The sequence below is a fragment of the Pseudophryne corroboree genome, chromosome 10 (assembly GCF_028390025.1).
Source record: "Pseudophryne corroboree isolate aPseCor3 chromosome 10, aPseCor3.hap2, whole genome shotgun sequence".
Taxonomy (NCBI): domain Eukaryota; kingdom Metazoa; phylum Chordata; class Amphibia; order Anura; family Myobatrachidae; genus Pseudophryne; species Pseudophryne corroboree.
The window spans coordinates 142,502,919-142,524,609 of record NC_086453.1 but is presented as its reverse complement, the minus strand read 5'-3'; the positions used below and the strand labels follow the sequence as shown (position 1 = coordinate 142,524,609).

General features: G+C 44.4%; 1 protein-coding gene across 2 annotated transcripts in view; it reads right to left on the bottom strand.

The window, feature by feature from the left end:
• Positions 1-425: 425 nt before the first annotated feature.
• SYT5 (synaptotagmin 5) overlaps positions 426-21,691 on the bottom strand; it is a 475,772-nt gene continuing 454,506 nt past the window's right edge. For both annotated transcript variants that reach the window (XM_063942827.1, XM_063942826.1), the window contains exons 8-9: positions 17,730-17,863; positions 426-2,909 (exon numbers count right to left, since the gene is read on the bottom strand). In XM_063942827.1, coding sequence (XP_063798897.1) covers positions 2,700-2,909; positions 17,730-17,863 — 344 coding nt within the window. In that variant the 3' untranslated portion in view covers positions 426-2,699. The remainder of the gene's footprint in view (positions 2,910-17,729; positions 17,864-21,691) is intronic.

The following is a 21,691-nucleotide window of genomic DNA, read 5'->3' as shown; positions in this document are numbered from 1 at the left end:
ACTGCAGGATCAGTCTGCAGGCATCCTGGACTTTGTGTCTCTCCAGCGACCCATGTGAAAGGATCTGTTCCTGTTCCTCCTGTGTTCCTGGTTCTCTGCTTAAGAACTTGTACTCCTGGTTACTCTGCACAGCTCCGTGGAACTTCAAGGCCCAGCAATACCTGCAACCTGCAAATAAGGCTTCACACTCATCACCACCTTGTGTGCTTCAGCCTGCAGTTGAAGACTGACTCCAGGTGTGTTTCATTCCTCCACCTGTGATACAGCTTGCTGCTGCCAGTGCCTCATCACCTGCACTGTGAAGTCAGACTCCTGCCTCTGCTCAGGTTTGCCATTCTACACCTTGCTGCCTAAGTTTCCTGTTTTAAAACCTGCACTGGTTTCCAAACCAGAACCATTTCACAAACACTTGTTCTTCTGTTTATATATTACCGGATATTATTTTCTCAAGTCATCTGTCATCCATTGCCATAGACTTTCAGTTATCATACTGAGTGATTGACTTTATTCATCTGTTATTATTGTTTCTGCTACCATTCTGTGTTATATCATCTGCCAAATAAAATACCATTGCGCTCATGCGCAGGAACGTTATCCAGCCTCCTCGTTTTCTCCCATCTACCTCCACTGACCCACTAGCGCCCCCTCCGGGGACACAGCCCAAACACAATCTGACAATCCCCTAATGCAGAGGTTCCCAAACAGGGTCCTCAAGGCACCCCAATGGTCCAGGCTTTAAGGCTATCCATGGCTCAGCACAGATGGTAAAATCAAATTGACTGAGGTACTAATTAAGTCACCTGTGGCCAATCATGGATATACTTAAAACCTGGACTGTTAGGGTACCTTGAGGATTGCATTTGGGGACCTCTTCCCTAATGCCAGTATCAGTCTATGCAAATAAGACGGAGGGCACAAATTGAACAGGCAACAAATGAAATATGCCTCCTTTAGGCTAGCATTACTTACACCCATGGTTTTGCTTAGATAAAGAATCAAATCTGGGACCCACGCATCAGTGTTAACTTAATAGTATTGTTCATTTTGATTTCCATAATTTTGCCTTGTTAAACATATTATTTTATATGCATAAAACTGTAGCAGGATTCAGTATGTATGCAAACTATTAAAATAAAATATTTAATATTAAAATCTTATTACTAATGTTCATTAATTTATTCAACATGATCACTTTGCAGTTGAGGATCATAGGGATCTACCATAAATTACTTGAATCAATTGTTATGGAACTTTACTGGTGTTTCAACTGTGTTGGTCTAGATCAGGGGATCTCATCTTCAGTCCTAAATGCACAGGTGATTTTGCTGGGTCAGTAATAATCCCACTTGCCTTCACAGACAGAAATCCTCAAAACATGACCAGTTGGGGGTACTGGAGGGTTGAGGACCACTGGTCTAGAGCAGTGTTTCGCATCTCCAGTAATCAAGACCCTTAACAGTGCAAATTGATCAGGTCTCCTCAGTTTCAAAAATGAAATAATTAGCACCACCTGTGGATCTTTAAAAATGCATCAGCCAATAATGAATGCACCTGTTCACTAACTAGGAGATAGGTGAGATAATTACTGATCCAGCAAAATACTATATATTTATTCACCTCTGCATGATTAAAGAAAGCCAGACAACATGACTTATTGTGGACACTTGAGGAATGGAATTGAGGAGCACTGTCCTATAATATACACGGGCATTTACCAAGTCTACTTTCTATATTTTATAACCCACATGTTTAAAAATCATTTTTAGATTTTAAAATTACTAGTATAGTTGTATGCATGATAATGAGTCAAAAATGTGCATTTTCCATCAAGAAATTGATTTTGCTCTGTATTTTGCAGGGTACATTCTGAGTAAAAGTTCAACAATATGGGGCGGGATGTAATGCCGCAGGACTTCGGCTGCCATGCGGGATGCCGGCCGAACTCTGACTTTTTTTAAAGGAGCAATCACTTACAAGGCAAAACCATGCCTCATAAGTGATTGCCCCTTTAAAAAAACGTCTGAGTTCAGCCGCCATCCTGCACGGCCGCCGAACTCGGGTGGCGTACATGTCGCCAAGTGAGTCCAGCTAGTGCAAGTGCAACTATATGTTACCAATTCACTTTTGGGAAAGCTGTTTAATTGTAGCCATAATTTCCCAATAACTTGGCTGCACTGCAATAGAGAGCACATTTTCTTCTTACAAAATATCTGTTAGAATGACCATAATCCTTACAGCAGATGTGTCAGTGCTGTCATCCTTAATCATTCTATACAAATCACTCTAAAAACAACAAACTTTCTCTATTTAAAGTTTACTTCACCTAAAAGATTTTAAGGCAAAGTTTCTAATGCTGTATAGGACAAAACTATAAATATTGTATCTAAAACTCATTATTTATTAGTTGTAAAAGTGCATACAGGACTTCTTCTAAGTTTTATAACCTATCAGAAAAAGTATTTTAGTATTCATACTAAACCAGCTGAGAATTTGAAAAAGGATACTGCCTCTTGGCCAAGTCATATAAATATTTTAGTAATTTACAAATAACCACGAAACAGGAGGTTTCTCAAAGCTATTGTACAGTTACAGCTTTGAACAAGTATATACACACAGCGGCACATGGAGCAGTGCTTGTTCACACAAGTGCCTCCAAGTGCCCACATACACTCACACTCATTCACACAAAGGAAGTGACATCATGAGGTCTTCATTCCAAGAGAAGCATCCAGTTCCTCCTCTGGCTGTAGAGTGTGCCACTGAGCGATGGGCCTTCTGGGGTTAGCTAACATATCAGACCAGTGACGCAGCTCAGTCCCTGTAGCATTGCAGCCAACAAAGATCTTTCCAATAGCTTCATTCTTGCCCAACTTGTCATAATCGAGTACTGTAAGAACCACTTGCACTTTCTGTGGACAGAGGATAAAAATGAAGTTATACATACAATATATGTTAACATTCTAATGTCTGGAATAGGGCTACTGCAAGATGGAGTCATGGACACATTACACTGAGGGTGTAACTGTGTTACGATGTGGGTGTGGTCAAATATCAGTGAGCGTGTGGTCACATCCCATGCAAGCATGTCTAGTGTATCTGAAGAGCTAGTCCAGCCTGAATCCCTCTCCTTCCACTCAAAATAGTTTTGCATAACGTCTTGCACCAGTTCCAACAGATTATGGAGGTGTAATATCTTGCACACACTTGTAGTGAGTCATAAATCATTTTAGGCCTAGATTAACATAGAATCATTATTAGTATGCCACTGCATCACAGCTCCATGAGCCGTGATGAAAAGGACATGGTCTGACTGGAAGAGGAAGAGGCAGAGTAAGTACAGGGAGACCTCCCCTCACCTCTCCCCAGCTCCTCCTCTCTGCCTCCTGTGTGGCTGAGACTGTGTCAAAGTCGAAAAATATCCTCTTACATATGCCTTGTACTAACCCCTCATGCACATGCCCGCTGCACGTGCATGAGCTCTGCCGTGCGTGCACATATCCGCAAATTGCGTAAGATCGCTCCGGCAATCACGCGCGGTGTATGCGCATTTACGGTAGAGTTTGTGAGCGTCTAGCGGGCGACTCGATCATAACACATTTTTCCCATATAGTGTGTTTTATAGTGAATATTCCCTTTAACAATGTTGGAAAGTATGTTTAGTGTAAACGGTTCTTGGACAGGGAAATTCCTCTTTGCATGATAGGAAGGGTCAGATAAAGGTAGAACGGTGGTGTCTAGTATCCAGGTGTAGAGTATTCCATTAGTAACATTTCGGTGTTGGTTAGGAAGAGATTGTTCTCTCCTGCGCATAGTTATGTACAAAAGTAGTTTATAAATATTTACTGTATTTGCTGTTCATTACCCATGCGGCGGGAATCCTAAGGATACCTCCCACCTGAGCAGTTGGAGAAAGGCACAGCCCACCTGTTCGAACCCACCTATGACCTTTTGTTATAATGCAGAGACACATTCCTGTGTCCAATGAACTATAAGGTTATAGGGACCATTGTATTGTTACTGTATGTTGTGTATATAAAGACCACCATTGCCTGTCCAGCCACTCACTCTCTCTGCAAGGTTTTCATATTGAAGGCTGAGGGCTGGATTCAGGACATGCCTGCGAATCATTCCCACGTGTGTAAGTTCTCTGTAGCCATTTTGTTATCCTCTGTGTTTGCCATTTGTTCTCATTGTGTACACATTCTGTTTTCTTGTATTTGCGATCGTTCGCTATTGTTCATATTTTTCTCGTTATTCTGTTTAGATTTTATGTTAGTTTTGTAGTGTATAAGATGTACTGTTTTTCCCCTTTTTACTCAAATAGAATCATCCACTGGGTGTTAGAGCCCAAGTGGTTTTTGTATCCTAACCAGGTCTTGTGTTTTCACTAGTTACTGTAAAGGGTTTACGGAGCGTCCCAATCGCTCAATCAGCGTCTCATATTATCAAGGTTAACAAGCATTACATCGTTATAGTATTTCATTGCCAAGGTTTAAAGTGTAAAACGTACCCTTAAGGTGTGTAGTTAATAAGGGTAACTGTGTAACATTCCGTGAGCGTGCGTGTCGCTTGAGCGTCGCGCCCACGACCTAGCGTCCGCTACGCTAGGTGCGTACCCTTACGGTACTCTGTGCGCCAATTGCGTACTTAGTCCATAATAGAATATAGCTTAATGTTTTTAGATAATAACAGACTTTATCAATTGGGGGCATCGTCCGGGCCTCCTCATATCCGCAGCCAAGCAGAACCAGGCAGACTTTATCCATCAGGAAAGGGCGGGAAGGTAGTATCCCCTGTTAGCCGTTTGGTGGTTGGGGATACGGTAAGTGCTGATTAGATAAGCGTCTGCTCCGCTTGGTTTGTAGGGATGCTGGTGGGATCCGGAACCGAAAGGTAAGAACGTTCAGCTATTGTCTTTTAAATCTGTTTAAATTTCTGTATTGGTGAAAATTGCGCACGCAACACACGCACACACTTGTATTTCCATTTGCGTATTTTCACATATCTACCTTTCTGTTTGCCATTCGCATTGATCACGTGCTGAGAAAATTTGTTGCTATTTAGTTAAAAGTAAAAGTAATACTTAAGGGAGTAATTGTAAAACACGCACGCAGCCTGACCCAGTTATAAAGGTTTATACAGGAGATACTGTGTGGTGTTTGGTAAACGATTATAGTTAAATATTGTTTGCATTTATAGAAGCGTGTTATTTGTGTTACTGCGGACGTATCTGGCCTGTGTACACGTGTCTCTGACCGAGTGCGAGACAGCGTACGCAGCGCAAAGGCCTACACACGTGGCGTATATCACGCAACGTGCGTACGGATACGCCCACTAAACACAAATCACACAATAGCATTGTTTTAGTAGGCAATACGGAAGCCACGCGATAATAGCACAAATTTGTTCAGTTTCCAAAACTTAGTTTAAAAAAAAGATCCTCCTCTCGTTGCATTACCTTTGGGATTAGCCTGTGTTACCTGAATGAAAAAAATTTTCTGTACAGAAAAATCAAAGTATATATGAAGTGAAAGAGCGTGTGTATGCAAGTAAAGTTTTTTTGGTGTGAACCCTGAGAAAAATCGAGATCTCGTAGAAGGATACCCGTGAAGTGAACACGGGGTGGAGTGGGAGAAGGCCATCTCACGTTAAAAGTCCATAAGGTAAGAGGAGCAATTAGTGTTACAGCAGACCAGGAGGTCCGCGAAAGTCAGAAAGCCGTTAAAAGTACCTATACGCAGTTTCTGAAAACCCTGACTTAAGAAAGGTCAGAGGTAGAGAGCGCAGCCTTGGGGGTTGGCGCAATACCCATATAGGCCCGTTTTGAGAATACGCTCCGGCTGAAGGTTTCGTAGCCTAAACAACCGATTCCGCTGGTCGTTCTGCGGATAAGTAATAGTTACTTATACGCATTGCGACTGTACCGCATGTAATTGTGTGCATTAGTTGGTTACCTTGATACCCATTACGCAATTTGCGTACGCTTTGCGGGATCATAAACACTATTTGTACATTCTAACGTGATTTGTGTAGGTTTTTTTTATTTTAAGGGAGGTTCGCTGTTCACTCAGGAATTCTCCAGCAACTGATACTTACTGGGGAGCGTAGCACACTCCCACACGCCCCAATAAGTAGAGGTCCCACAGGGGCCCTGGGTTGAGTACGCCAGCACTGAAGCAGTGTGTGGGCATATTGGTCGACGTGGGCGAGAGTGGGTGAAGGCACTCGTTGGACTTTCACCGTCGCCTTACCTCTGGGAACGTGGTTTTTGTAGGAATTCGCTGAGAAGGCAATACCTGCAAAGAATGGGGGCCAGTTGCTCAAGTAAGGGACGATCAACCAAGGTTCAGGTTGATATTATTCCGCGGCCAGTCGGGTCAGCGAGGTACGTAATGTGTGAGCAATATGGATCACACGCAGAAGTTTTATGCAATGAGTGGGAACGTATGACTGTGAACGATGGGGAAAAGTTCCCCAGGGTAGGCAGTTTTAATCCTGAGGTTTTGCAAAATTTAAGGAGAAGGATATGTCTAATAAAATCCGGCAAGCAACGGATTAGACATTATGATTATTTACAGTTATGGCAACAGGAAGGCGAGATACAAAGAGGATTAGCTCAAGCAGCTAGTTCTATTCCTATCAGGAAACTGATAGCTGCCGCACCACCACCACCATACATAACAGGAGAGAAAGTGGCTACAGAGAATGGCATACTGGTATATGATAAAAGTGCACTTAATAAATGTATAAATGATAAGAGTAAAGTAGATAAGTGTATTGATGCTAATGTTAACCCGTGCAAGTTGTATCCTGTCTTAAACTTCCCTCAGACTGCGACCAGGAAGATGAGCCTACCACAATATCGGCACTCTCTCTAGCAGCCACCATAAGAGAGACTACAGTGGGCACGGCCCAACCAGTAAGAGGAGTAGCAAAGGCCCCTAGTGGAGGGACAGGTGAGGTCGTGTCCGCAGGTAAGTACGGTACTGTACATTATGCAGAAACAATTACACCACACATTGTAGAATCAACCCAGAGTGATGTGATTGAACTTAATCCTGTCAGGGTAATTGCGGTCCCAAATGGGAAAACTGACGCTACAGGAGTCACTCCCGTCAGGAACATTGCAATGCATTGTCCCTTTTTCTGGACAGAATTAAGAACAATGATGTCTGAATCCCTGATCCTAGGAAAGATCTAGTTGCAAGCCATAGGTTCATTAGAGAATTAGGTAATTCCGCAGAACCCAATAACAAAGATTGGCGGACATTGCTGAGGGCATGCTTGCCCCCCAATATCGACTCTGCAAAGTTTATCACTGATTGTAGGTTAGATGAAGAAGTACCTCTCACCGATGAGTACAATCAGGACAATGTAAAACGTATCAACCTGCAGTTAGGAGTATATTTCCCAACTGTTGTCAAGTGGAACAAAATCTTCTCCATAAGACAAAAAGAAGGTGAAACTGCTTCTGATTATTTCCATCGGGCACTGCAGGAAATGGCTAAGTGCACTGGAATAGAGGACATTAAGACGAATGTGCACCATAGGGAAGTAGCAGTTTCTGTGTTAATGGATGGTTTAAAGGAAGTGTTAAGGACAATGGTACAGACCACTCAACCCAACTGGAGAGGTATGTCGGTGGCTGCTTTGAGAGAGACCACTATTAAACATGATCGGAACATCATGAGACACAGGGAGTAACAGGGCGATAAGCTGATGGCAGTAAGTATACAAGCCCTTACAACGAAGCCACCTCAGCCTAAGCCCCAGACCCCTGTGGGTAAGTCAAATGTGATAAAATGTTACAACTGTAGCAGAGAAGGACATATTGCACGGAATTGTATGTTTAACGACCCATATAAGGTATACCAACCTCATAGACAACGACATGACACACGTAATTGGGATCAGGGACCGCAGAGACGGAGTTATGAGCCACATGCAGGGGAAACAAGAAGGTACCCACCAAAAAGAGACTGGCAAGTCTCTGAAAATTCCCAGTTACCTCCTTCACATGTTGTAGCTGCCAGCGTGCTGTGGGGAGGTCACCACATGCAATAGGGGTGGGGCCACACCTGTAGTCTGCAGCCAGTGAAATTAATTGCGAGCCTTGGAAGTGAACCCGAGGTCACAATTGATGTAGCTGGTAGATCTCTACCTTTCCTTGTAGACACGGGGGCGGCCAAGTCAGTGTTAAATTCAACAGTGGGTATGAAGACCACTGGTAAAACAATTCCAGCCATGGGAGTAACAGGAGTAGTACAACACTACCCTTTAAGCAAACCAGCAGAGATTATGATAGGGCCTTTGCAGACCAAGCACTCCTTTCTGCTAGCTGCATCGGCTCCGACTAATCTACTTGGGAGAGATTTACTGTGCAAGATGGGGTGTGTCATATATTGTACTCCTGAAGGTGTGCTCTTAGATATACCCGAGAATCACGCTCAGGAAGTACAGGATATGCTAGACTCCCCACAAAGGCTAATGTCACACACTGCTGTTACAGATAGGTGTCCGTCCAAGGTAGAGGAAATGATTTCCCAGATACCGGAGTCACTTTGGACCAAGGATGGACAAAACACTGGATTAATGGCAAATGTAGCTCCTGTAGTAGTTCAAGTAAAAGATGGTAGGATAGCTCCAAAAATCCCACAGTATCCTCTGAAGCCAGAGGTGGAGTTAGGAGTTTACCCAGTAATAGAGCGCTTGCTACAACAGGGCATTCTGGTTAGGACGTCCAGCACTGCCAATAGTCCCATCTTCCCTGTGAAAAAGAGCGTGGGGAGGGGTTACAGGCTAGTGCAGGATCTAAGGGGGATCAACAAAATAGTTGAGAGCCAATTCCCCGTAGTGCCAAATCCAGCTGTTATCCTTATGCAAATCCCTCCCACTGCGAAATTTTTCACTCTTATTGACCTCTGCTCCGCCTTCTTCTCGGTACCTCTGCACCCTGACAGCCAATATTTGTTTGCATTCACATACAGAGGAGTACAGTACACCTGGACTCGCTTACCACAAGGTTTCATTGACAGCCCAAGTATTTTCTCACAGGCTTTGCATGATTGTCTACAATCCTTTCAACCTGAGAGCGGATCAATATTAATACAGTATGTAGACGACTTACTGCTGTGTTCTGATTCACTCGAATCGTCCTTGAAAGACACGAAACAGCTTCTGCTTCATCTTTCTGATACGGGACACAAGGTTTCAAAGGATAAGTTGCAATTATGCCAGACCAAGGTAAAATATTTGGGACATTGCTTGACGCAAGGACTGAGACACCTCACTGCTGATAGAGTACAGGCGATTCGCGACATGACTCTGCCACAAACCCAGCAACAGATTCGCACTTTCCTAGGAATGTGTGGGTACTGCCGGAACTGGATCCCAGGGTTTTCCATACTAGCCTTACCTTTACAAGAGATGGTCTCATCAAACAAACCAGATCGGATTTCGCACACAGATGAGTCCGAACTGGCATTTGAGAGACTCAAACAGTGCCTAACGCAGGCACCAGCGTTAGGTATGCCAGATTATGGGAAACCCTTTGAACTGTACGGTACGGAAAGTGCTGGGTGTGCGGCAGGTGTTTTAACCCAGAAGAATGGTGATGCCAGCAGGCAGGTAGCCTACTACAGCGCTCAGCTAGACACAGTAGCACGATCCCTCCCCACATGCTTGCGAAGTGTTGCAGCGATAGCATTGCTAGTGAGTAAAAGCGAAGATGTAGTGCTAGGACACAACCTGACCATTCATACACCTCATGCAGTGTCAGCCTTACTGAATTCTGCCCAAACCAGACACGTCTCATCCGCACGGTTTACAAGGTGGGAATTAGCACTAATGGCCCCTGTAAACATCACCATAAGGAGATGCAGCACACTAAACCCTGCAACGTATCTCCCAGGTGTGCCTGGACAGGCACAGAGGGTGGGGGATGAGAGTAATGGTGAAGGAGGATTTAGTACAGACACTGACACACATGATTGTATGGAATATTTGACCCAAAATTTCACTGCAAGGCCTGACATCAGTGACAACCCACTGGAAGGTGTAGATTTTACTTTCTACACTGATGGTAGTTGCCACAGACAGACGGACTCGGGAGACTTGTGTACTGGATACGCAGTCGTAGATGACAAAGGTACCATAGAAGCGGAACCCCTGGGCCCACCTCACTCAGCACAAGTTGCTGAGCTGGTCGCCCTAACCAGAGCGTGTGAATTGGCTAAAGGTAAGTCAGCCAATATTTACACAGATTCTAGGTATGCCTTTGGAGTAGTGCATGATTTCGGGGCCCTATGGCGCCTCAGAAATTTCATGACGGCAGCTGGCACACCTGTGGCGCATGCGACCCACATCAAAAGACTCTTAGCAGCAATACAGGAACCTGACAGAGTGGCTGTTATCAAGTGTAAAGCCCACACATACAGCCAAGACCCGGTGTCACTTGGTAACAGCCGGGCAGACGAAGCTGCTAAATTAGCAGCCAGTACCCCCATACAGACAGACATCACACCACTGATGGTATTCAACACTGTCAGCACACAGAAATTGAGTGAAATGCAAGATTTGTGTTCTCCACAGGAAAAGGCAGTCTGGAGGTCAAAGGGATGTGGCCAGGAGTCCTCAGGACTCTGGACAGATGGACAGGGTAAGCCAGTGGCACCCAGAGCATACCTTCCGAGTTTAGCGGAGGCGGCACATGGGCTGACTCATCTAGGTAAAGAAGGTATGTGCAAGTTGGTAAGAGCCTACTGGTGTGAACCAGGATTTTCTTCCCATGCGGGTAAAAGGGCGATGACATGCCTCACCTGCTTGAGGAAGAACATTGGAAAGGCGATACCAACAGAACCATCCCATATTCCGCCAACGGACGGCCCTTTTCAGGTAATACAAATTGATTTCATACAATTGCCACCCTGTAGAAATTTAAAGTATGTATTGGTTTGTATTGATGTGTTTTCAAATTGGGTTGAAGCGTTCCCCGCTGCCACAAATACTGCTACGTTTACTGCAAAGAAAATTGTGCAGGAATTTGTGTGCAGGTATGGTATCCCTAGGATAATTGAAAGTGATAGGGGTACCCATTTTACAGGTGAAGTCTTTCAGGTAATGTGCAATTAATGGGAATTGATAGTAAACTGTATACTCCGTACCGCCCACAGGCGAGTGCGAAAGTGGAAAGAGTAAACAGCACTATTAAGAACAAGTTGAGCAAAGTAATGGCTGAAACTGGATTGTTGTGGCCAGAAGCTTTGCCACTTGTATTGTACAGCATCAGAACCACTCCCAGGTCCCCTCTTAATCTGTCCCCCTTTGAAATTCTTTTTGGTCGACAACCCCATGTAATGATTGACCCCCAAGATGATTTGAAATGTAACAATGAAGTCACTGTAAAGTATTTGGTTAAGATGAGCAAGCAGTTGAGGAATCAGAATAGCAATCTAAAGCTGGTGATTCCTGATCTGCCAGACAGTAATTGTCATGACATTGAACCTGGGGATTATGTAATGATTCGGAATTTTCTACGCTCAGGTTGCCTGATTGACCGTTGGGAAGTACCGTACCAAGTCTTACTGACCAGCACGACAGCATTAAAGGTTGCCGAAAGAGAGACTTGGGTCCACTCGTCCCACTGTAAGAAGGTCGCTGACCCAGAGAGAGCCCGTGACAAAGAGCAGAGTGTGGAGGAAACCATATCACTGGAGTGTCTGTTCCGGGAAGGCTGAGAGGCAGGACTGTTGTCACGGCACCTGAGCACAGAGAACCACAAGATCGGAGGCGGTTGTCGCGCCAAGTTTTCTTTCCCTTCTAGTTGTTTCCTTTCCCCCATTACAACTCTTTCTTTCTCCTCCTAAGATGGACTCGCCCCAAGAGACTGCAGTCCGTGTTTTCCTGTTGACCCTGTTGTTGACCAGAGCAGTCTGTTTCGGTGAGAGTACCAGTGAGGTCGAGAAAGGATCTGGAATGGGTTCTGATGATCAGGATGGATTCGTAGAATTCCAAGAGCAACACAATCACCGAGCAAAGGCGAGTATCAGAAAACGATCTGGTAGCCATGACACTAACAGACATTGTGAAGGATTGTTAGCTGAAGAGAATTGTATATGTAGGAATTGTGACAACATAGTTGAGGACGGGTGCATCCAGAGATGTCAGTCCAGCATTAATATCAATATGGACCGTCATCCATTGAGTGACTATCACTCATTAGTGGGTAAGGTTTTAAACCAAACGGAATGCTGGGTGTGCTCACAAGTACCTCAAGGTCATAGAAAGGCAGGACTAGTGCCATACTCTTTAACGATAGATGAGGTACTTGAATTAAGGGGTGGGAGACCGGTGGACAAGAAATGTAATATTTCTAGGCCTCCTAGTTTGAAGCTCCACCAATATCATGTGGATAGGTCCCTAATATGTTTTAACATTTCCAATCCCCGAAAGCCTGGAAATTGGGAAGTGACATGGAACAACCGAACCATGACATTCTCACACAGAGTCGATAGAATGCCCATTGACTCCGAGCTTATACGCCAAATAGCCAACAGTGGAAGATATTTCCAATATAGGTACTCTAGGAAGTAGGCCCATGCGAGTTGGAGAAGTATCACCAGGATACTGTGCGCATATCATACAACCTGATACGTGTACTGGACAGATGAGAGAGTTAGGGATAGGATTTTTCACCTGGAAGGTTTGTAATATGGTGATGTCATATTCTGTCCCATATGTCCTCCCCGATAATGCATATTTCATATGTGGGAGGAAGGCGTATAAGTGGCTTGCCCCAAACTCAGAGGGATTGTGTTACATTGGAAGAGTGTTACTGGAAGTAATGACCATTACCCATGATAGAATGAAAGACGTTCACCGCAATGCTCAAGCTCCTTGCACTCACACCCATTACGAACACATTGTAAAAAGACACCTTATAGATAGGACAGAGCATGCAGCCTCTGATTTGATTCACGAATCCACCGGGATTTAATTCCTACTCGCGCTAGATATCACCCATACCGCCAGAGGAGTTATAAATTTTAAGTATATTACCGCGCTAGCGAACCTGATAGACAATATCACCGAGATGTATGATGACACCTTTAGATATACTGGGAGAGAATTGCAAGCTTACAAAACATAACTGATCCAGCACAGGATGGTTCTCAATTACATCACAGCAGTGACAGGAGGGTATTGTGTCACCCTAGCAACTCAGTATGGTGTGAAGTGTTGTACGTATATCACAAACAGCACTGAGGACCCAACCGAGGTCATAGATCAAAAGATGGACGATATCTTGCAATTGAAATGGGAGTTCCGAAGGAGACACAACCTTACCCTTGCTTCTGTGGGTAATGAACTGACCGGCTAGGTATCATGGTTGAACCCACGCAATTGGTTCTCAGGTTTAGGAGAATGGGCTCAAAATGTTATCGCTACTGTAGGGAAATTCCTCTTATGTATCCTAGGAGTTATCATAATGATTGGATTGATATTCAGATGTGTTTGAATTTTAATGAATTGCAAGCGCAGTACCAAATTGATGAGTTTGAGGAGCGAGGGCATTGTAACAACAACTAGTTTAATTTATGACCCAGCAATCGAGACAATGTTGTGATAAAACGTGATTCCACGGTCCGTTTCTTTCACCCGTTTCTCCATTGTTTTCCTCCAAGGTAAGAAGACACCGACTAGGAAGAAGAATTTGATGACCCATTATACAGACCATTGATGAATTTTGTCACAGCCATTTGATGAACTGTTAGAGACTTTCATTTTTATGGACATTTGAAGAGCTTTGCTTGCCACACAGCAAAGATACAGCTATCCGGACAAGACTTCAACAAGACATCAACAAGACTCCAACAGACGCCCAAGGACGACCACACATATATATTCATACGAATGCATTTATAAAGCATGTTTCTTATCTTCATCTCTTCTATCTTCAAGTAGTGACACACATAGTCGACAGGTGATATAGACATATATATATTAGCACTCACATACTTTCCCCCTTCATGTATCATCAACTAATGTGCACCCCATTTGTTGGAACTAAAAGCCGAAAAGAGCTCAGTAGAGTTTGTTAGCCCACTTACAGACCCTTAATACGGGATAAGAAGGATTCAATGTATACTTCGCAATACCTCGAAGCTTATTTTTAGAACACGATGATACATGACCCCTCAGACATGGATTTCATGCATACATGCTTTTTTACTATCTCACTAGGTCACACATTTCCCACCTCCTCATCTTCTCCCTACTCCCAATCATAATAAGGTATTTCATGGTAATATATTTTTCTGCTTAATTGTTTAGATAGTGGCAGTTATTGTTGACTGCCAAAGGGTGGACTGTCAAAGTCGAAAAATATCCTCTTACATATGCCTTGTACTAACCCCTCATGCACATGCCCGCTGCACGTGCATGAGCTCTGCCGTGCGTGCACATGTCCGCAAATTGCGTAAGATCGCTCCGGCGATCACGCGCGGTGTATGCGCATTTACGGTAGAGTTTGTGAGCGTCTAGCGGGCGACTCGATCATAACACATTTTTCCCATATAGTGTGTTTATAGTGAATATTCCCTTTAACAATGTTGGAAAGTATGTTTAGTGTAAACGGTTCTTGGACAGGGAAATTCCTCTTTGCATGATAGGAAGGGTCAGATAAAGGTAGAACGGTGGTGTCTAGTATCCAGCTGTAGAGTATTTTATTAGTAACATTTCGGTTAGGAAGAGATTGTTCGCTCCTGCGCATAGTTATGTACAAAAGTAGTTTATAGATATTTACTGTATTTGCTGTTCATTACCCATGCGGCGGCAATCCTAAGGATACCTCCCACCTGAGCAGTTGGAGAAAGGCACAGCCCACCTGTTCGAACCCACCTATGACCTTTTGTTATAATGCAGAGACACATTCCTGTGTCCAATGAACTATAAGGTTATAGGGACCATTGTATTGTTACTGTATGTTGTGTATATAAAGACCACCATTGCCTGTCCAGCCACTCACTCTCTCTGCAAGGTTTTCATATTGAAGGCTGAGGGCTGGATTCAGGACGCGCCTGCGAATCATTCCCACGTGTGTAAGTTCTCTGTAGCCATTTTGTTATCCTCTGTGTTTGCCATTTGTTCTCATTGTGTACACATTCTGTTTTCTTGTATTTGCGATCGTTCGCTATTGTTCATATTTTTCTCGTTATTCTGTTTAGATTTTATGTTAGTTTTGTAGTGTATAAGCTGTACTGTTTTTCCCCTTTTTACTCAAATAGAATCATCCACTGGGTATTAGAGCCCAAGTGGTTTTTGTATCCTAACCAGGTCTTGTGTTTTCACTAGTTACTGTAAAGGGTTTACGGAGCGTCCCAATCGCTCAATCAGCGTCTCATATTATCAAGGTTAACAAGCATTACATCGTTATAGTATTTCATTGCCAAGGTTTAAAGTGTAAAACGTACCCTTAAGGTGTGTAGTTAATAAGGGTAACTGTGTAACATTCCGTGAGCGTGCGTGTCGCTTGAGCGTCGCGCCCACGACCTAGCGTCCGCTACGCTAGGTGCGTACCCTTACGGTACTCTGTGCGCCAATTGCGTACTTAGTCCATAATAGAATATAGCTTAATGTTTTTAGGTAATAACTGACTTTATCAACTGGATGGGTGCTGAGGGGGAGGCACAGCTGCCGGGATGATATCATGATCTCGACAGGGTGAAGAGGAGGAGCCACCCTGCCCCTGCCTGCAGTACCTGTGCCTTGGCTTCTCTCAGATGGACTCATCCATGATGTTCTGCTGTGGGCCCAGTTCCCAGACCAACAGTAAGTAGCCGTATGTCTGCCTGCAGCCACCTCACAGCTGTAATCTACTGCCTACCCAGTCATCCACTATCTTCCTGTCACCCACTACTGCCTTGTCACCCACTGCCTCTCCCAGTCATCCCCTAAGTCATTCACTGCCTGGCCCTGGATTCACCCACTTCCTCCCCATGTCACCCATTCCTTGGCATCATGCACAGCCTCCTCCTGTCACCCATTCCCTGGTGTCACCCACTGCCTCTCATTGTCACCCTCTCCTGTCACCCTCTACCTCTCCATGTCACCCGATGCCTCTTTGTTTCCCACTATCTCTCCCCGTCACCCTCTGTCTCTCCCCTGCATCACTATCATCACTACCATAACCCAATCTCTCCTGTCACTTTCTGCCTCTTCAAGGTATCACTCTCTCCCAGTCATACAGATACGGCATTCCCTTTCAGGCCATGCACATTGTTGCAAGGTCACGCCCTTGTTGTGAGACCACACCCACTTTTCCAGAACCGCACACCGAATGTGAGTGCAAAGTAACGACCTCCTACTCTTCTGCTGTCATTTTGTTCTGGATCCGTCCCTGTACACATACTTTTACCTCCAATCACAAACTGTGATATCAGCTAATCTTTATATAGATTGGATGATAACTACAGGCATTCTTGGGTACACATGCCTTTTTCTGTCAATGTTACTGTTCACAACTTTCTGTATAGGAAATCCTGCCCAGCCCAGATGAAATGTCTGTCTTTAGATTTTTTCAGCATGAAGGATAAACTAAGTGGTTATTCCTCATATTCATATTCCTTCCACACTAATGCAAGCCTCAGATGTTTCCTTAGTCTTATATTCTGTTACATTACCTACAGTACATAAGGTTGCAGAATTGCATAGATTGCAGATGATCTTACCTTTTTTTCTTTTTTCTTTTATGTGTGTTAACAAGCTAAAAACATTTATAATTTTACATTACTAGTAGGATACATGTATGTTCCAAAAATGATTTATTTTACATGGCGGATACCTTGACATGATTAGGAGTTGTGGAGATTTGGCAGTAGGAAAAAGAAGAGCACAAAAAAGAGAAATCTGACCAATGTCCATTAACACCAAGCACTGTAGCAAGACTCAGAGGAGCCCCTTGCAAGCACAATTGGCCCAACAGTAAGACCTGAGGCTTTCTGTGTAATGGGGTGCACCCCAAACCACCCTCAAGCGGCAGACAGGTGCCTTTGGGCCAGCCACTGTACTATCCCATTGGCTGTGAACCCTAGGTGGTCACACAACTCTCACTATGGCCCTGTGAAGATCCAAGGCAGGGTGTCAACTGCAACTGAATGGAAGCGGTAGCTGGTTCCCATGGATAGAAGAAAATGTCTAAGTATACTAACTCTTTTATAGAGAATTCAAAAAACATCACTATATTCAAAAAAACATCACTAATAAGAAAGTATGAAAAAGATAAAAACTTTTTTTTTTAAACACTAAAATTCATTTTCAAAATTGCAAAACATGCAATTTCGCAATGCAAGTGCCATTTGCCCCTTTCTTTGTGCAAGTGTTTTTATGGGAAGGTATCTGGGTTTGTGGGCCAAGAGGACAACATTTTTCTTGTTCTGCTGAGTGATGCAGGGTGGGTCCGGTTTGTTCCTTGCTAAGAGCATATAACAAATATTCATGATGTGGTATCTGTCTTACACTTTAATACTGATCAGATTATGTAATAAATTGTCAATGTAAATAAAATACATCTGAACATAATGAGAGGCAGTAGAAGTACTTTACTTTTGAAAAAGTACATTAGTAAATAACCTAAGAAAAATAGTGCATGTTGTGGCTTTAGAAATTGATTAATTTTCAAATGTTCTTCTCTCTTCTATGTACAAAGATCTGTTCTCTCACATGGATCTCACCTGGATTTGCTCAAATGGAACTTCAAAGCTGAATGACTCATTGTAATAGGGATTCAGGGTGTTTTTCTTAATTGTGGTCTTCTTCTTCTTGAGTCTCTTGCCATTCTGCATCAGATGAATCTTAACGTATGGATCTAGTAAATAAAAGAAATAATGTAAAAGGAAACGACCGGCATAAACCCACATAAGTAGACCAGGAGAATGTAGAATGAGGCATGAGAGCTATGTTGTAGCACTGTCCAAGTATTTACGTGAAAATAGCCACATGTATGTCAAATGTATGGTTGAAGGTTGAATACCATTGAGAAACATATATTATACAGTAGAGTCTGTAGAAATTACTAGGGATGGTGGGGGCATCTGATATTCATCTGGCACTTGTTCTTTTTGTACAATTGAGAGGTGATTCTTATAAATACTAAAAATAAATAAAATAAAAAAAAAGATTTTAAACCTACCGGTAAATCTTTTTCTCCTAGTCCGTAGAGGATGCTGGGGACTCCGTAAGGACCATGGGGATAGACGGGCTCCGCAGGAGACATGGGCACTAAGAAAGAACTTTAGGTATGGGTGTGCACTGGCTCTTCCCTCTATGCCCCTCCTCCAGACCTCAGTTAGAGAAACTGTGCCCAGAGGAGACGGACAGTACGAGGAAAGGATTTTAGTTAATCTAAGGGCAAGATTCATACCAGCCCACACAATCCACACCGTATAACTTGGGATATACGAACCAGTTAACAGAATGAAACAACACAGCATCAGTACGAGACTGAAGAAAACTGTAACATAACCCTTATGTAAGCAAAAACTATATACAAGTCTTGCAGAAGTAGTCCGCACTTGGGACGGGCGCCCAGCATCCTCTACGGACTAGGAGAAAAAGATTTACCGGTAGGTTTAAAATCTTATTTTCTCTTACGTCCTAGAGGATGCTGGGGACTCCGTAAGGACCATGGGGATTATACCAAAGCTCCCAAACGGGCGAGAGAGTGCGGATGACTCTGCAGCACCGATTGAGCAAACATGAGGTCCTCCTCAGCCAGGGTATCAAACTTGTAGAATTTTGCAAAAGTGTTTGAACCCGACCAAGTAGCAGTTTGGCATAGCTGTAATACCAAGACCCCTCGGGCAGCCGCCCAAGAAGAGCCCACTTTCCTGGTGGAATGGGCCTTTATTGATTTTGGTAACGGCAATCCAGCCGTAGAATGAGCCTGCTGAATCGTGTTACAGATCCAGCGAGCAATAGTCTACTTGGAAGCAGGAGCGCCAACCTTGTCGGCTGCATACAGGATAAACAGTGCTTCTGTTTTCCTGACCCTAGCTGTTCTGGCCATGTAAATTTTCAAAGCCCTGACCACATCAAGGGACTCGGAATCCTCCAAGTCTCGTGTAGCCACAGGTACCACAATAGTTTGGTTCATATGAAAAGACGAAACCACCTTTGGCAAGAATTGAGGACGGGTCCGCAATTCCGCTCTATCCATATGGAACACTAAATAGGGGCTTTTATGGGACAAAGCCGCCAACTCCGACACTCGCCTAGCCGAAGCCAAGGCTAACAACATGACCACTTTCCAAGTGAGATATTTTAACTCCACCGATTTAAGTGGTTCAAACCAGTGTGACTTAAGGAAACTCAACACCACGTTCAGGTCCCAAGGGGCCACTGGAGGTACAAAAGGAGGCAGAATATGCAGCACTCCCTTCACAAAAGTCTGTACTTCTGGGAGAGAAGCCAATTTCTTCTGAAAGAAAATGGATAGGGCCGAAATCTGAACCTTAATGGAGCCTAATTTTAGGCCCAAATTCACTCCCATCTGTAGGAAGTGAAGGAAACGGGCCAGATGGAATTCTTCCGTAGGAGCATTCCTGGCCTCAAACCAAGAAACATACTTCCGCCATATACGGTGATAATGCTTAGCTGTCACGTCCTTCCTAGCCTTTATCAGAGTAGGAATGACCTCATCCGGAATGCCCTTTTCCGCTAGGATCCGGCGTTCAACCGCCATGCCATCAAACGCAGCCACGGTAAGTCTTGGAACAGACAGGGCCCCTGTTGTAACAGGTCCTGTCTTAGAGGAAGAGGCCACGGATCTTCTGTGAGCATTTCCTGCAGATCCGGATACCAGGCCCTTCGTGGCCAATCCGGAACAATGAGAATTGTCTGTACTCCTCTTTTTCTTATTATTCTCAACTCCTTGGGGATGAGAGGAAGAGGAGGAAACACATAGACCGACTGGAACACCCACGGTGTCACGAGGGCATCCACTACCACCGCCTGAGGGTCTCTTGACCTGGCGCAATACCTCTGTAGATTTTTGGTGAGGCGGGACGCCATCATGTCTATCTGGGGCAGTCCCCACTGACTTGCAATCTGTGCGAAGACTTCCTGATGAAGTCCCCACTCTCCTGGATGTAGATCGTGTCTACTGAGGAAGTCTGCTTCCCAGTTGTCCACTCCCGGAATGAACACTGCTGACAGTGCGCTTACATGATTTTCCGCCCAGCGAAGAATCCTGGTGGCTTCCACCATTGCCACTCTGCTCCTTGTGCCGCCTTGGCGGTTTACATGAGCCACTGCGGTGATGTTGTCTGACTGAATCAGAACCGGTAGGTCGCGAAGCAAAGTCTCCGCTTGACGAAGGGCGTTGTATATGGCCCTCAGCTCCAGGACATTGATGTGAAGACAAGTCTCCTGGCTTGACCAAAGACCTTGGAAGTTTCTTCCCTGTGTGACTGCTCCCCATCCTCGGAGGCTCGCTTCCGTGGTTACCAGAATCCAGGCCTGAATGGTGAACCTGCGGCTCTCTAGAAGGTGAGCACTCTGTAGCCACCACAGGAGAGACACCCTTGACCTGGGGGACAGGGTGATCAACTGATGAATCTGTAGATGTGACCCGGACCACTTGTCCAGTAGGTCCCATTGGAAGGTCCTTGCATGGAACCTGCCGAAGGGAATGGCCTTGTAAGATGCCACCATCTTTCCCAGGACTCGAGTGCAGTGATGCACTGACACCTGTTTTGGCTTCAACAGGTCCCTGACCAGAGTCATGAGTTCCTGGGCCTTTTCTATCGGAAGATAAACCCTTTTCTGGTCCGTATCCAGAATCATGCCTAAGAAGGTCAAACGAGTCGTAGGAACTAACTGCGACTTCGGGATATTGAGAATCCAGCCGTGTTGTTGTAACACCTTCAGTGAAAGTGACACGCTGTTCAACAACTGCTCTTGTGATCTCGCTTTTATGAGGAGATCGTCCAAGTACGGGATAATTGTGACACCCTGCTTGCGCAGGAGCACCATCATTTCCGCCATTACCTTGGTGAAAATCCCTCGGGCCGTGGAAAGCCCAAACGGCAACGTCTGAAATTGGTAATGACAATCCTGTACCGCAAATCTCAGGTACGCCTGATAAGTAGAGATGTGCACTTGAAATTTTTCGGGATTTGTGTTTTGGTTTTGGGTTCGGTTCCGCGGCCGTGTTTTGGGTTCGACCGCGTTTTGGCAAAACCTCACCGAATTTTTTTTGTCGGATTCGGGTGTATTTTGGATTCGGGTGTTTTTTTCAAAAAACACTAAAAAACAGCTTAAATCATAGAATTTGGGGGTCATTTTGATCCCAAAGTATTATTAACCTCAAAAACCATAATTTCCACTCATTTTCAGTCTATTCTGAACACCTCACACCTCACAATATTATTTTTAGTCCTAAAATTTGCACAGAGGTCGCTGGATGACTAAGCTAAGCGACCCTAGTGGCCGACACAAACACCTGGCCCATCTAGGAGTGGCACTGCAGTGTCACGCAGGATGGCCCTTCCAAAAAACACTCCCCAAACAGCACATGACGCAAAGAAAAAAAGAGGCGCAATGAGGTAGCTGTGTGAGTAAGCTAAGCGACCCTAGTGGCCGACACAAACACCTGGCCCATCTAGGAGTGGCACTGCAGTGTCAGGCAGGATGG